Genomic DNA, 12237 nt, shown 5'->3' on the forward strand with positions numbered 1-12237 from the left:
AATGTCATTGCCAGTTTTGTTGTGTTCTTAGTTGCAAATGAGAAACACAGTTGGTATTTGAGGTGTGTGTAGTGTAACTACCATTGTAAGTCACTTCAGGTGAAAAGGAGGCAGCTAAATACTACATGGTGTTCATTGGGTATTGCTTTGGCGAAAGGTGTCTGCTAAAAGAATAAATGTAAATGTGCAACTAAGAGTCAATAAACTGGAAAAAAGTTAATATCTCTGAAACTTCATAACTCGAGCGTGTGTGACACAAGAACTAGCGTACATACAGCCGTCTGAAAGTAGGTTTGTAGTACCACTGTGGCCCTGCAAAGCCCAGACGACAACCCTTCTCCGGGGCAGCAGGTATTGTGGCATTTTGGTTCAGAACATTCACTTGTAACTCGAAACCCTGAACCCTGTGGGCTTTATATGAAAATGCCAGCCAGGAAATGAAAAAGTCAAAATTGTGACTCATGTCCTGCATGGTCAGACTGGAATTGCTGGAACGCTGAATTATTTCACAAATGTCTTCTGCATATAGTTGGTAACACGCCCACTGGGTTCCTTCTCAGTGTGGTGGACCAGTAGCTGCCTCTCCATCCAGAATCTTCTGCTACTCCTGTGCACATCTGTTCTGCCCTCTGCTTTGCCCTCTTCCCTCTCAACAGGGCAGCTCCATCATTGGCAATTTTAGATTTTCTTACATGTCATTTGCTCCCCAGTAATGAGTTGCACAAACAGAATTTTCCATGGGAAAAGATTTAATTTTCTCTTGATAGTTCAAAAAAGCAGCTTATTGTACACGCAGCAGTGTCACATAACTGCACTAATTCATTATGTGAAAAGAAGTCAAATTACCATTCTTTGTTATGGAAAGATGTAATTATGTAGAAAAATAAGACATTTAAAATTAAAATAAAAGAATACAGTGGTTTATGCATGACAGTGACAACACTAAAATATTGTGTAATATTGCAACAAAATTATTAAATTTAGCTTACTTTTTTGTGTAAAACTTAATTAGTTCATTATTAGTAACTGCTTTTCCAGAGACAGTCCTGGAAACATGGTGTGAAACTGGGTACACCTTGGATGGAGACATTTTAATAATTGGACTCAAGGACATGTATGATAATATATAGTGGTAATATAGTGTATTATGTAGTATTAATATAGTGGTTAGAGCTGCTGCCTTGCACTCAAAAGACCCTCTCTTGAAATCTTGCCTCCTGTTGTAGCACCCTTGAGCTGTTGTACCTTCCTGAACTTGCTTCAGTAAAAATTCCCCAGCTGTGTAAATTGCTTAAACATTGCAAGAAGATTAAAACTGTAAGTTGTTCTGGAGAAAAGCATCAGCTTAAAGAATCATTCATAGTACTGAACCGCTATTTCAGATGTAATATGAGATTTGTGGTTTGCACTGTCAGTGTGATCTGAAGTAGTACTGTCTGTAGTGTCTTTACCAATATTGCATAAAAGTAATGACAATGAAAAGATGCTGTTATGTGTTATATGCTGAAGAAACCTGCTGTGTGGGAAAGGTTATGTATTTTCATAAGCCATCGCAGCTGTTCCACTGGAGCCTGTTAATGAAGACTGAGTGCGCGCTGCGCAGAACACAGAACGCTCCCCCTAGCGGTTGACAACGGGACCTGCAGCGTTAAGAAAAGCGTCTCGGCTTGTTGCTCCGTCCGTCAGTAGCTTTATTGCGGCTTTGCTTTCGTCTGAAGTTGGGCTTAACTAAAGTTCGACTAAATTAGTGTTAAAGTTAATAAATAAATTAAATTAAGTAAATAATAAATATAGAAAATTAATTATAAGAAATAAGTAAAAGTTCAGCCACTTCTGAGGTTCACCCGCACCTACGTATGAAACCAGCTGTACTATCCAGTTAAGTAAGAAAGTAACTCTGCGCAACAGTTGCATTTTAACAAGCACTTAATGTGAAGTCTCGTAAATTATACATGATACATCACTAGACTAGTTTTATGCTGCATTCAGGATTTGTATTAATGATATATTAGTATGTTGATATTAACTTATTTTAATGCAAACTAAGCTTCGCATGCTGAAACAATTGAGATTTTCTCACAGGATAGCGAAGCAGATACGCAGTCCTGATAAGTATTTCAAAGCAGTTAAAGGTTAGATTTGAGGAAGAGGCCTTAGGGGGGGAGGGGAGGGGTCGTCCTGGTGAGCGCGGCTCCGCCCTGCCCTCCACACTTCGTGACGCCCTTGCAAAGGCCCATTCGCTTTAATAAAGACCGGAGAACAAGGCGCTGCTTCGCTGAGTGGACATTCGGTGTATTTAAGAGGCGTTTTTCATGTCTCTCCTCTCTCTTTGCCATTTTCATTTCAATACTTTGTGGCGCCGGTGCCTCACAGATCGCGAGCCGCTCGCTTGGATGCGTGTTACAGTTCTTGTTCAGGCTGTGTGGAGATTCGGTGTTTTCTCCCCCTCTTCTAAGCATTATGACATTGTACCGTAACGTAGAATCATCATGAAAGGCACCGGTACATCACTTCCATAGTCTCCTTCAGCAATAAAACCCCCATGAACGGCTCACTACTGTTTCTACTTCCCTGTTGATGAGGGTGGGCGAATGGACGAGGGGGAGGGGAGCGGGAGGTGAGCTGTGATGGCGGGCAGGTAGGTGGGTCGGCAGGGGGGCGGAGATGAGCACAGCTCGTACGAGGCCGGGGCTCTGGTTCTCATAAAAGAGCTGATGGACACGGCGAGGAAACGGGACCGTTTGTTAGTTCTGCATACTGCGGGGCGTTTACACGCTGGAAGTTGTCGGTCGTGCGTGGAGACGGACATACATCATGCGCGCCTTGGGTGTCACAAAGGATGAGTGGTGCACTGCAACATACATTATTCTCCATATCGTGCACGATGTGTGTCTGCTGCGGGTTTAAGTGTAAAAGCACAGCACGAGAGAGTAGCCAATCGTGAGCTTCGTCAGAGGCGTCATATCTAGACTAGTAATTAAGAGTTCATACGGCGAGGGAACAAAGGGATTATTTCTCGCTCATTATATCGTCGAGAAGTCCTGTCTTCTCGGCTCATCTGGTCACGTGCAGCGGTTCGTCTCGCGCCTCATTGTGCGCCTCCATTCGCCGTGTTTCACCGGCATTCCGTCTACACGAGTGCCGTTGGCGCCACCATTTCCACCATTTTGAGGGCTTCAGTTTTACAGTCGTACACGTCAAACTGGCTCATTCACTACGTCAAAATCGTCAAATTAGACCGCATAACCCAAAACTCGTAAATACCACATTCGTTTTAGGAACCGGTTTGAAACACACTTAAAATACCACCCCCTTTTTAAATTCTTTTCCCCCACCATACCCTTTTTTTAACTAGTCATTTGCCTTACTCGATGCTAACATCACTTTCTACTGTCATTGCTCTCCACATGGATTCACGCAGCCGTCTCCGAAGTGTTGGTACTACTGCCTTTACACCCACTTACGTTTACATTTACAGTGTTCATTTAGCAGACAATTTTCTCCAAAGTGATGTACATCTCATAGAAAATACAATGTGTACATTACATTAGCAGAAAGAGACATATAGACGCGTGATTCTGAAATGCAGTAGTGTCTTTCAATCAATCAATGTACATCACACACGAGTATCTGCATAAAACTTTATCCTAATGTTGACAGTTCCTTGTAATATTTAAAAAAAAAAAACTACATTACAGAGTAACTGTACTTAAAGCACCCAAGCAGCTTTGTGTTACCTTCTACCTTATACTCTTGACATGCCATAGCCCAGGCATGCCATAGTACAGCTCATTAGCCTACAAACTCTTAAGTTCTGTACAACAAGAAACCGACGCTACTACCGATGTTTCCAAACATCACTTAAATCAAATCCAATAATACCTGGTTTGTTTTCCAGTCCCGGACTCATATTCTACTGTTCTATTAAGAAAACAAATTTGTCCCAGCTTGTACTCTTTTAAATGTTATTAAATTTTGTGAAAAATTTCAAAACCAAACAGTTTAATTTGTTATGGGTTTATGAGTCTTTGCAAACACGTGTTTATGTGTGTTTGGAATGTGTTTAAAAGTCCAGAGCATTTATTTGTCTGATGTGAGCTCCAGCTTCTGTCATTGAAATGGTTCCCATAAAAAAATATAATTATTTAAATCCACTGCATATAATGCATGGTACTTCCTGAAAAAGGTTTCAGCTTGCTAAGACCCAGACCCGAACCTAACTACTGAAAATGAATGGATTTTTTTGTAAGTATTCTCTCAGTTCTATGTATTGGTGACCATTACTTTTTTCTGTGGATTTTACAGGTATCTTGTTTTCAACACTGGTTTTTGGGCCTGCCTGTGGTTTCATCCTAGGCTCACTTTGTACAAAATTCTACGTGGATGCTGTTTTCATCGACACCAGTGAGTCACTCTCAGATTTTCAGTCTGTACACTGCACTTTGGCACCTGTGTGGTTTTCCATCTCTATATCTCACCTTGCAGTCTGTGCATTGGACAGCTATTGAGTTACAGTCATAAGGGGAAACACATAGTATTTTAACTCATCTGTTTACTAACATATGGTATGGTATGGTATATATTGTATATGGGATGACTATTACTTAACAATTGAAAAATGTAAGCATTAAAGTTACATGTCAGTTGCAACAGTCAAGCTTCCTTCTATGGATTAACGGTACTAAAATAATATCATTGTATTTCTTTCATTCAGTTTTCAAATAAAAACTTTTTTTATATATACATAGTTTTTTTTTTTTTTTTTACAAACTTTATTTAATAAAGTTATCAATAATACACACAACCAAAACAATACATTAAAAATCCACAATCAAACAAACCCGACACCATTTTCCTACAGTTGGTCAACAAAATTACTGAACAACCATTACATAAAATACATTGTCAAAACAAAGTGTTTCCCATGACAATCCCCTTTCTGGCTTCAAAAATATAACTGACCCCTGTCTTCCCCACACCAGCATACCCGCAAAAGGACTGTCCCCCAAAAGCAGCTCATCCGAAGTCATCATATCATAATACATGCTTCTTTTTTTATATATATACATAGACTGTATTTTATATATACATATACTGTATTGTAAGAGACGAGACAGGAGATGCAGTCGCCCATCACTGTGGGCTTTTATTTGCCTTTAGACAGGGGAGAAGGAAGGAGATGGGAAAGGGGGACCTGGGAACAGGTAGGGAGAGGTTTCGTGCTGGTCAGGGGGGCTGGGAGAGTAGGGTTGGTCGGGACGCGGGCTTCGTCTCGGGGATCGGGTTCGCCTCGTTCTCCTCCTCGGTCTCTTCTCCCTACTGCTGGGCACCGGGGAAGAAATAGGGAGTGAAATCAGCCCCAGCTGTGGCTGCTTTGCTCCCATCTCCGCCCCCTCCCTGGGCAGCCTCGGCGTGCTATACGTATATACACAGCAAGACTTTTTTGAAAAAAGTTTTGTATATACAAAATATATTTATATATGTTCCACTGTCTGTGTTAAAAATAAGATGCTATAATTAAAGCGTGACAGCACCATACCTTTATTTGTAGATTAAACCCTTTGACACCATAGCTTTGCGTTTTAACGCTTGTACAATTTCTTAAACCTATGCACTGCCAAGTGACTGCACAACAGTTTGCACAATGTGAAACCAGCCTGACCACATCTCATCTCTCCACAGGCATGCTGGAGATCACCCCAGATGACCCCCGCTGGATCGGAGCCTGGTGGGGAGGCTTCCTCTTGTGCGGTGCCTTACTCTTCTTCTCTGCGCTCTTCATGTTCGGCTTCCCACAATCCCTACCAGAGCATGACACAGACCCTGGAGGCAAGAGCGAGAGAGCCATGCTCCCGGATGGCCTGGCGTCGGATTATGAGCACGGCAAGCCCAGCAATGGGTCCGTACAGGGCCATGAGCCTGGGACTAGTCTCTCCTGCTGCCAGCAGCTCAGAGGTGAACCTCCACAGTACAGTTTATACAAGGGTGGACCCACAAGAGAATGTGTTATCTGCACAGTGCAGGAGCTTGGAGGAAGGAAGAGAAACAAATGCCCTTCTGGCTTTCACAATTCATATATACTTGATCAATGAATTTATGGAAGTGTGGTTCTTTTATATTTACTTCTGTCATTTGAAAGACAAAACACAGGTTGGCTAAATGTAAATCAGGTTAACGCTAACAGTGTTCATTGCATTCAAATGTTCAGACTTTTCTTTAGCCTCTTTATATCTGGGAGGGTGGAAGCAAGGGTTTTCTGACAGGGAACCATGCTGTAACAGGGACTGAGGTTTCTCTTTGCCAGTACATATGTAAAATTAGTGATCCCCTTACTTCCCACTGACAGTGTGGGAAGTAAAAATATTACAATATGTTTTCAGTATTTGTAAACTTCAAATACAGGTTCAGGAAAAGTGTCAGAATATCTCAACATATGAGAAAGGTCTCAAATCACATCTCTTTTAGACCTCCTGATCGCCAACCTTGCTCCGAAAGCTTGCACTATGCTGCACGTTAAAATAAAAATGGTGTTCCATATGAATTCTTTTACACTGGCAAAAAACGGTGGTACTGTACTGCACTACTGACCACTAAGAATTGCATGCTTGCATCTGTATCTGTATGTGCGTTGGTGAAATGCACTTTTGTTTACTACTTTGGGGAAAAGTGCTTAATGAATAAATGTAATGTAAATGTTAGTTAGAAACTAAGTATAAATTTGTATTTCTCGATTCTCATCTTGTTGCACTCCTTCTCCAGTAATTCCCAAGGTGACCAAGCACCTTCTTTCCAACCCTGTGTTCACGTGCATCATCCTGGCAGCTTGCATGGAGATTGCCGTGGTTGCTGGCTTTGCTGCCTTTCTGGGAAAGTACCTCGAACAGCAGTTCAACCTCACCACATCCTCAGCCAATCAGCTTCTTGGTAAGTGACCTAATGTCACCATCGCATGGTTCTTCGCAGACAAACCCATGAAACTCATATCCTCCCATTATTGACCTGTCTGAGAAGTGGAAAAACATATGCTGACCTGCATGTGTTATGATGGGCTGTCGTTCTGGGCTAGGACTTCTATTATAATATGCTAGTCAGAATTCCCGCCAAAAATCCCAGACATGCTCATGTCTCTAACATTGTTCTGTCTTCCTTCTCATTTAGTGTTTTAATAAGCAGTTTGTGACCTGTAGGGGCGTCTGGTCCAGGAAGCACCTAGTAGGGGGAAGCAATGAATGGATTTTCAGGGTTTTTAATTTTTAACTCATAACAGAAAAAATTAAGCTTGAGGCATCCAGAATAACAAAATCAAAACTTTTTAGCCAAATAACTAACTGTAGAGGCCTTTCAACTCCAACACTCTCAAAAGAAAGTAAAAATGAACAAAACTAGAAAGTATCAAAGATGCAAAAATACAGGAACCAATTACAATCTAATATTTCTAACATATGACTGGTAATTAATTAAGAGTCTAATATATAATAATGGTCACTAGCTATGTCACAGATGGGTTTGAGGTCTAGTTCTCTATGCATCTTAACCTGTGTCAAAGACTATGCCACATGATAAGCCACAATAATTAATGATGCCTGTTCTTAACAGTTAGTCTGTTGACCTCCTGGCCTGCAGGCATGACAGCCATTCCATGTGCCTGCATGGGGATATTCCTGGGAGGACTGCTGGTGAAGAAGCTGAGTCTGTCTGCCCTGGGAGCTGTCCGCATGGCCATGCTTGTTAACCTGGTCTCCACTGGCTGCTATGTGTCCTTCCTTTTCCTGGGCTGTGACACTGGTCCTGTTGCTGGGGTGACCATCGCCTATGGGAATGAGTAAGATCTTCTTTTCTTACCTCTGTTGTTCCCAAACTAACTCCAGTAGCTGATGTGGCACAGTAGGGAGGAGCTTCATCAAAATACTTATATGAAGGATGGATTTTCCCATATGTGCTTCGGAACATGCTCTTCTTCAGTTCAGTGAATTCACTTGGATTTTCAGATTAGCATTCCATTATTTCCAGGTGTGAGGTGTGTCCCGTTTTAAATAATTTACATTTAAATGATATTCTGTATGTATAATTTACATTTGTTTTTGTCCTCTGAATTTAACCTGAATGTACTAACATTCAATTTGGGTATTTGGTCTTTTGCTTAAATTGTCTTATATTCTATTCAACTCCCCATTCATAGTGACTGAAAACATCTTATTTTAAAATGGTTTTTAACAGTTAAAGGATCTAATTGTTTACTCGATGCAAGCATAGTGAAATTATAAAAAAAAATATGTCAGTCATTTCTGAGAATATGAGTATAAGGGGATTTGAGGATGCTGGTGTGAAAGATGTATTGGAATTGCATGGTGAGAGTTTCATTAGTTAAGATTTAAGAACTACAAGAGTTGGCACAGAATGGCAGAGTAATTGAAGATAAAGGAATAAAATAAAAACACCATTTACCACACCCACCTTAAGCATCTGTCCTTCATCTTGTCTCCAGGGGGATCCCATGCTATGTGCACACGTGTATATTTCAGTTTAAAATAACCTATTACAGTAAATATGTATCCATTTATGCAGTATAATTGTACTGTATTAATGACCTCTTGCAACACTTTCATTCAATGCGCCATTTATCAAGAATGTATGTAGAGCACTAATAGAGTTAGCGTATTTGTAAAAGTGCAGTTTTGTGTGTAATGTTAGAGGATGGCTGAACTTTAAGCCCCAACATGGTTATGGATGTTGTATGTTCCTCTTTCTCCAGGAAATTGCAAACAGGGCAGCGACCTGAGGCTGCCTGCATCCAGAACTGTAACTGCTACACGGCCTCTGTTAGCCCTGTGTGTGGATCAAATGGAATCACTTACCTGTCTGCATGTTTTGCCGGCTGCACCCTAGCCGTGAGTTCAGGCCCAGTGCCAACCAAATGCTGGAGGAATTTTCATCTTTGACAGATAATGAAGTCTCTTGCAAACATTACATTACATTTTCTTAACACCAAACAGTTATACAGAAGCCACATGATGTTCCAGAAAAAAATTAAGCTTTCACATATGTTTATTTTCACAATCAAACACTTACTACCTAGATCAAAAGTTAAAACAACTTTTTTAGGTAGTGTAAAACTTGCACAGTAAAATTGTCATATGTATGTGTGGATCATTATCTAAATTATGTCTGAAAATGTATCAAATGCTAGCAACTGAATGCAATTTCAATAAATATTGCACATAAGGTACCCACTGAACAGTTAAATGGAGGTTTAGTATTTTGACACAAGAGATTGTAATTAAAAATATATAATACCTTTGCTGGACAGGTTTCCCATTTAGGGTATGCCCTGCTTCATTCCCTATGCTTCTGGTATAGAATCCTGGCCATCTCGACCCTGCTTTGGACAATTTGTCAATGGATGAATGAATAATATAGATCGGTATGGATAGATGAGTTATATGTAATGCACAAAACAATTTACATACTGCTCTACATTACATGAAAATATGTCCTTCCTGGAACTGTACAAATACAGAATTGCAAAGAACAAACCTAAAAACAGACCTAAAATTCCAGTCACAACTACTACCATTGTCACAAAGTCCTTACGACCCTTCTTTGATTCATTCACAAAGTACACACACCAGTGCAGGTTCGCAAGGAAGGGTCATTGTTAGTATTAGTTGTTTGCTATCAACTAATGCAGCAACTAAGACCAAAAATGAATCCACCATCAGAAATGTAGTGTTTTTGTTGCTGCATATGAAAACATTCAGTAGTCTAGATAAACTGAAAATCAGTTTGAATGTTGAGCCAAAGTCAGTCAAAGCAACATTTTCATACTGGTGGTACTAACAAATTAGACATGACCCCCAGGCTTCCAATGTATGGACCATTGAGATTGAAGGTCCTCAGTATCATCCTCCTCTCCCCAGAACCTGACCGGCTGCTCGTGCATATTGGCTGACAGCGTGAACATGACCGCCATCCCGGGGAAGTGCCCCAGCCCTGGGTGCCAGGAGGCATTCCTCATTTTCTTGTGTGTCATCTGTGCCTGTAGCATGATTGGAGCCATGGCTCAGACGCCCTCTGTTATCATTCTCATCAGGTAAAACCCACCAATTCCAGCTCACACTGATCATCAGTTTGTCAGTCAGTTTCCCTCTTGTTCTATATTTTATGAGTCACAGGCTAAAACATGGATTTACAAACATGCCACATGGCTTTCTAACTAAACTATGTCATTGTAGATGAATTACAAAAATGAATACAGATAAAGGCAAAAAAACCCTAGTAAAACTAACTCTTGAAGTCAAATAAACAGAATGCAATTTTTGAATGATTTAACTCCCACCTTTATTATCAGAAAATCTATCTAATGTAGTTTTACTGTAATCTCATGTCAGCAGGGTGGTAAGGTTAAAGTACATATCTCTGAGTTAAAGAGTAATTTGTTTGTTGCTACAACATGTGTATGAACATAGAATTGCTACTTTTTGGAATATGTCCAATATGGCTGCAGATAGATAAAACTCAGTCTAGTAAGTAATTATAGATTTTTTATACATTCAGGCAAACTGATTTATTTTAGGCCAAAGACTAGACAGCATTTTAAGTATATTTGTACAGTACTGGTGTCCTGTCCATGATGTACCCCGCTTAGCCTAGCTCCCCAGGATAGGGTCCAGACCACGTTGACCCTGACATAGATAAAAAGATACTATTAGTGATTAAGATTCTTCCTTTTTTCTGTGAACTGTATGATTTCCCCCTTCTTGTTTCAGAACTGTAAGTCCAGAATTGAAATCATATGCTCTTGGTGTTCTTTTTTTGCTGCTACGACTACTTGGTAAGAGTTGTTACATTTCACTTGTTTATTGTAGTAGTTAATGTATATGTTTTAATCTTTTGTCTTGATATTACCAAGTTGAAGTTACATTTTAAAACATATTTTGTAATGTATGGTTTTACATAGTCTTACATATGTCTGATCTTATTCACTACTTCCTCTTAAAGTAGGGCGTGTCTACCATAGCCTTTTTTACCCATTAATTCTATTCTGTAGGTTTCATCCCTCCTCCCCTTATTTTTGGTGCGGGAATTGACTCAACATGCCTCTTCTGGAGCACGGTGTGTGGGGACCAGGGAGCTTGCATGCTATATGACAATGTAGCCTACAGACACCTGTACGTGAGCATTGCAATTGTACTCAAGTCCGTTGCCTTCCTCCTTTACACTACTACCTGGTGGTGTCTACGTAAGAACTACAAGAAGTACATCAAGAACCATGAGGGTTACTTGACCCCCACTGAGCTCTTCCCCTCTAATCTCACACTAGACAATTTGGGGAGGGACATCAGCCAAACCCCAGCCAATAGGACAAAGTTTATATACAACCTGGAGGACCATGAGTGGTGTGAAAACATGGAGTCTGTTTTGTAAAGCTCAATGAATAATGGGACTACTGCTACGTATTTTATTATTTTAAAGAATCCAAATACAGTTCTGTATTCTTTTTCTTTTTTTAAACAAAAAAAAATTGTTTTTAAAATTCCATTCATTTTAAGCCTCGTTCCTGATGTCGACATGTTGACTGCTACAGTTGTTTTCTCTGGAATCAGACAGACTTATTATTCAGCTCTTCCGGTAGTGGCCTCCCTTTCCTCTGACAGTCAGTGATAAACAGCCATTGGCACATTCAGTCCTGATCTCGCTGGTGATCTGCAGGGTTCACTGCTTCAGCTGCCAACTCACATACGGAGTCATTCAGTGGCATTGGTAACCATGTGCTTGCTTATAATTACACCGAGGGTCATTCACTAATTTTAATTTTTTAGGGTTGAATTCCTTCATTTCAAATAGTTAAGAAGTGTGAGTTTGGAAAAATATTTAATGTCCTTTAATGTCAGTAAAAGTTGAGAGAATTGGTTTTAACTAAAGGCCAACTTTGTAACATTATATCATATATTTCAGATGTGTTTCAGGTATGTAGTTTCTTCAGACATAAATCTCTTTTGTACCCTAAATCAAATCAGTCATTCTTACAGATTGTATTATTATTATTATTATTATTATTATTATTGTTGTTGTTGTTATTACATTCAGGAGCAGTAACACAATATTTATTTTAAAAACCTGCTCTTGACTTATGTATTCTCTTGAATATCCACATAAGAACTTGTATTTCATAAGGCATTAGTGTTGTTACACAAATTCTTTCAAATAGATAACATTTGTTCTTGATTGCTGTTATAG

At 39.9% G+C, this 12237-nt stretch overlaps 1 protein-coding gene across 1 annotated transcript in view; it reads left to right on the plus strand.

Moving 5' to 3' along the window:
- The window catches only part of LOC108926610 (solute carrier organic anion transporter family member 3A1-like), a 39077-nt gene extending 27079 nt beyond the window's left edge, over positions 1-11998 (plus strand). The window contains exons 3-10 of the mRNA XM_018739397.2: positions 4306-4404; positions 5683-5955; positions 6760-6924; positions 7624-7822; positions 8753-8888; positions 9918-10090; positions 10767-10831; positions 11048-11998. Of these exons, the coding sequence (XP_018594913.1) occupies positions 4306-4404; positions 5683-5955; positions 6760-6924; positions 7624-7822; positions 8753-8888; positions 9918-10090; positions 10767-10831; positions 11048-11424 (1487 nt within the window). The 3' untranslated portion in view covers positions 11425-11998. The remainder of the gene's footprint in view (positions 1-4305; positions 4405-5682; positions 5956-6759; positions 6925-7623; positions 7823-8752; positions 8889-9917; positions 10091-10766; positions 10832-11047) is intronic.
- Positions 11999-12237: the final 239 nt, after the last annotated feature.

The sequence above is a fragment of the Scleropages formosus genome, chromosome 7 (assembly GCF_900964775.1).
Source record: "Scleropages formosus chromosome 7, fSclFor1.1, whole genome shotgun sequence".
NCBI classification, from domain to species: Eukaryota; Metazoa; Chordata; class Actinopteri; order Osteoglossiformes; family Osteoglossidae; genus Scleropages; species Scleropages formosus.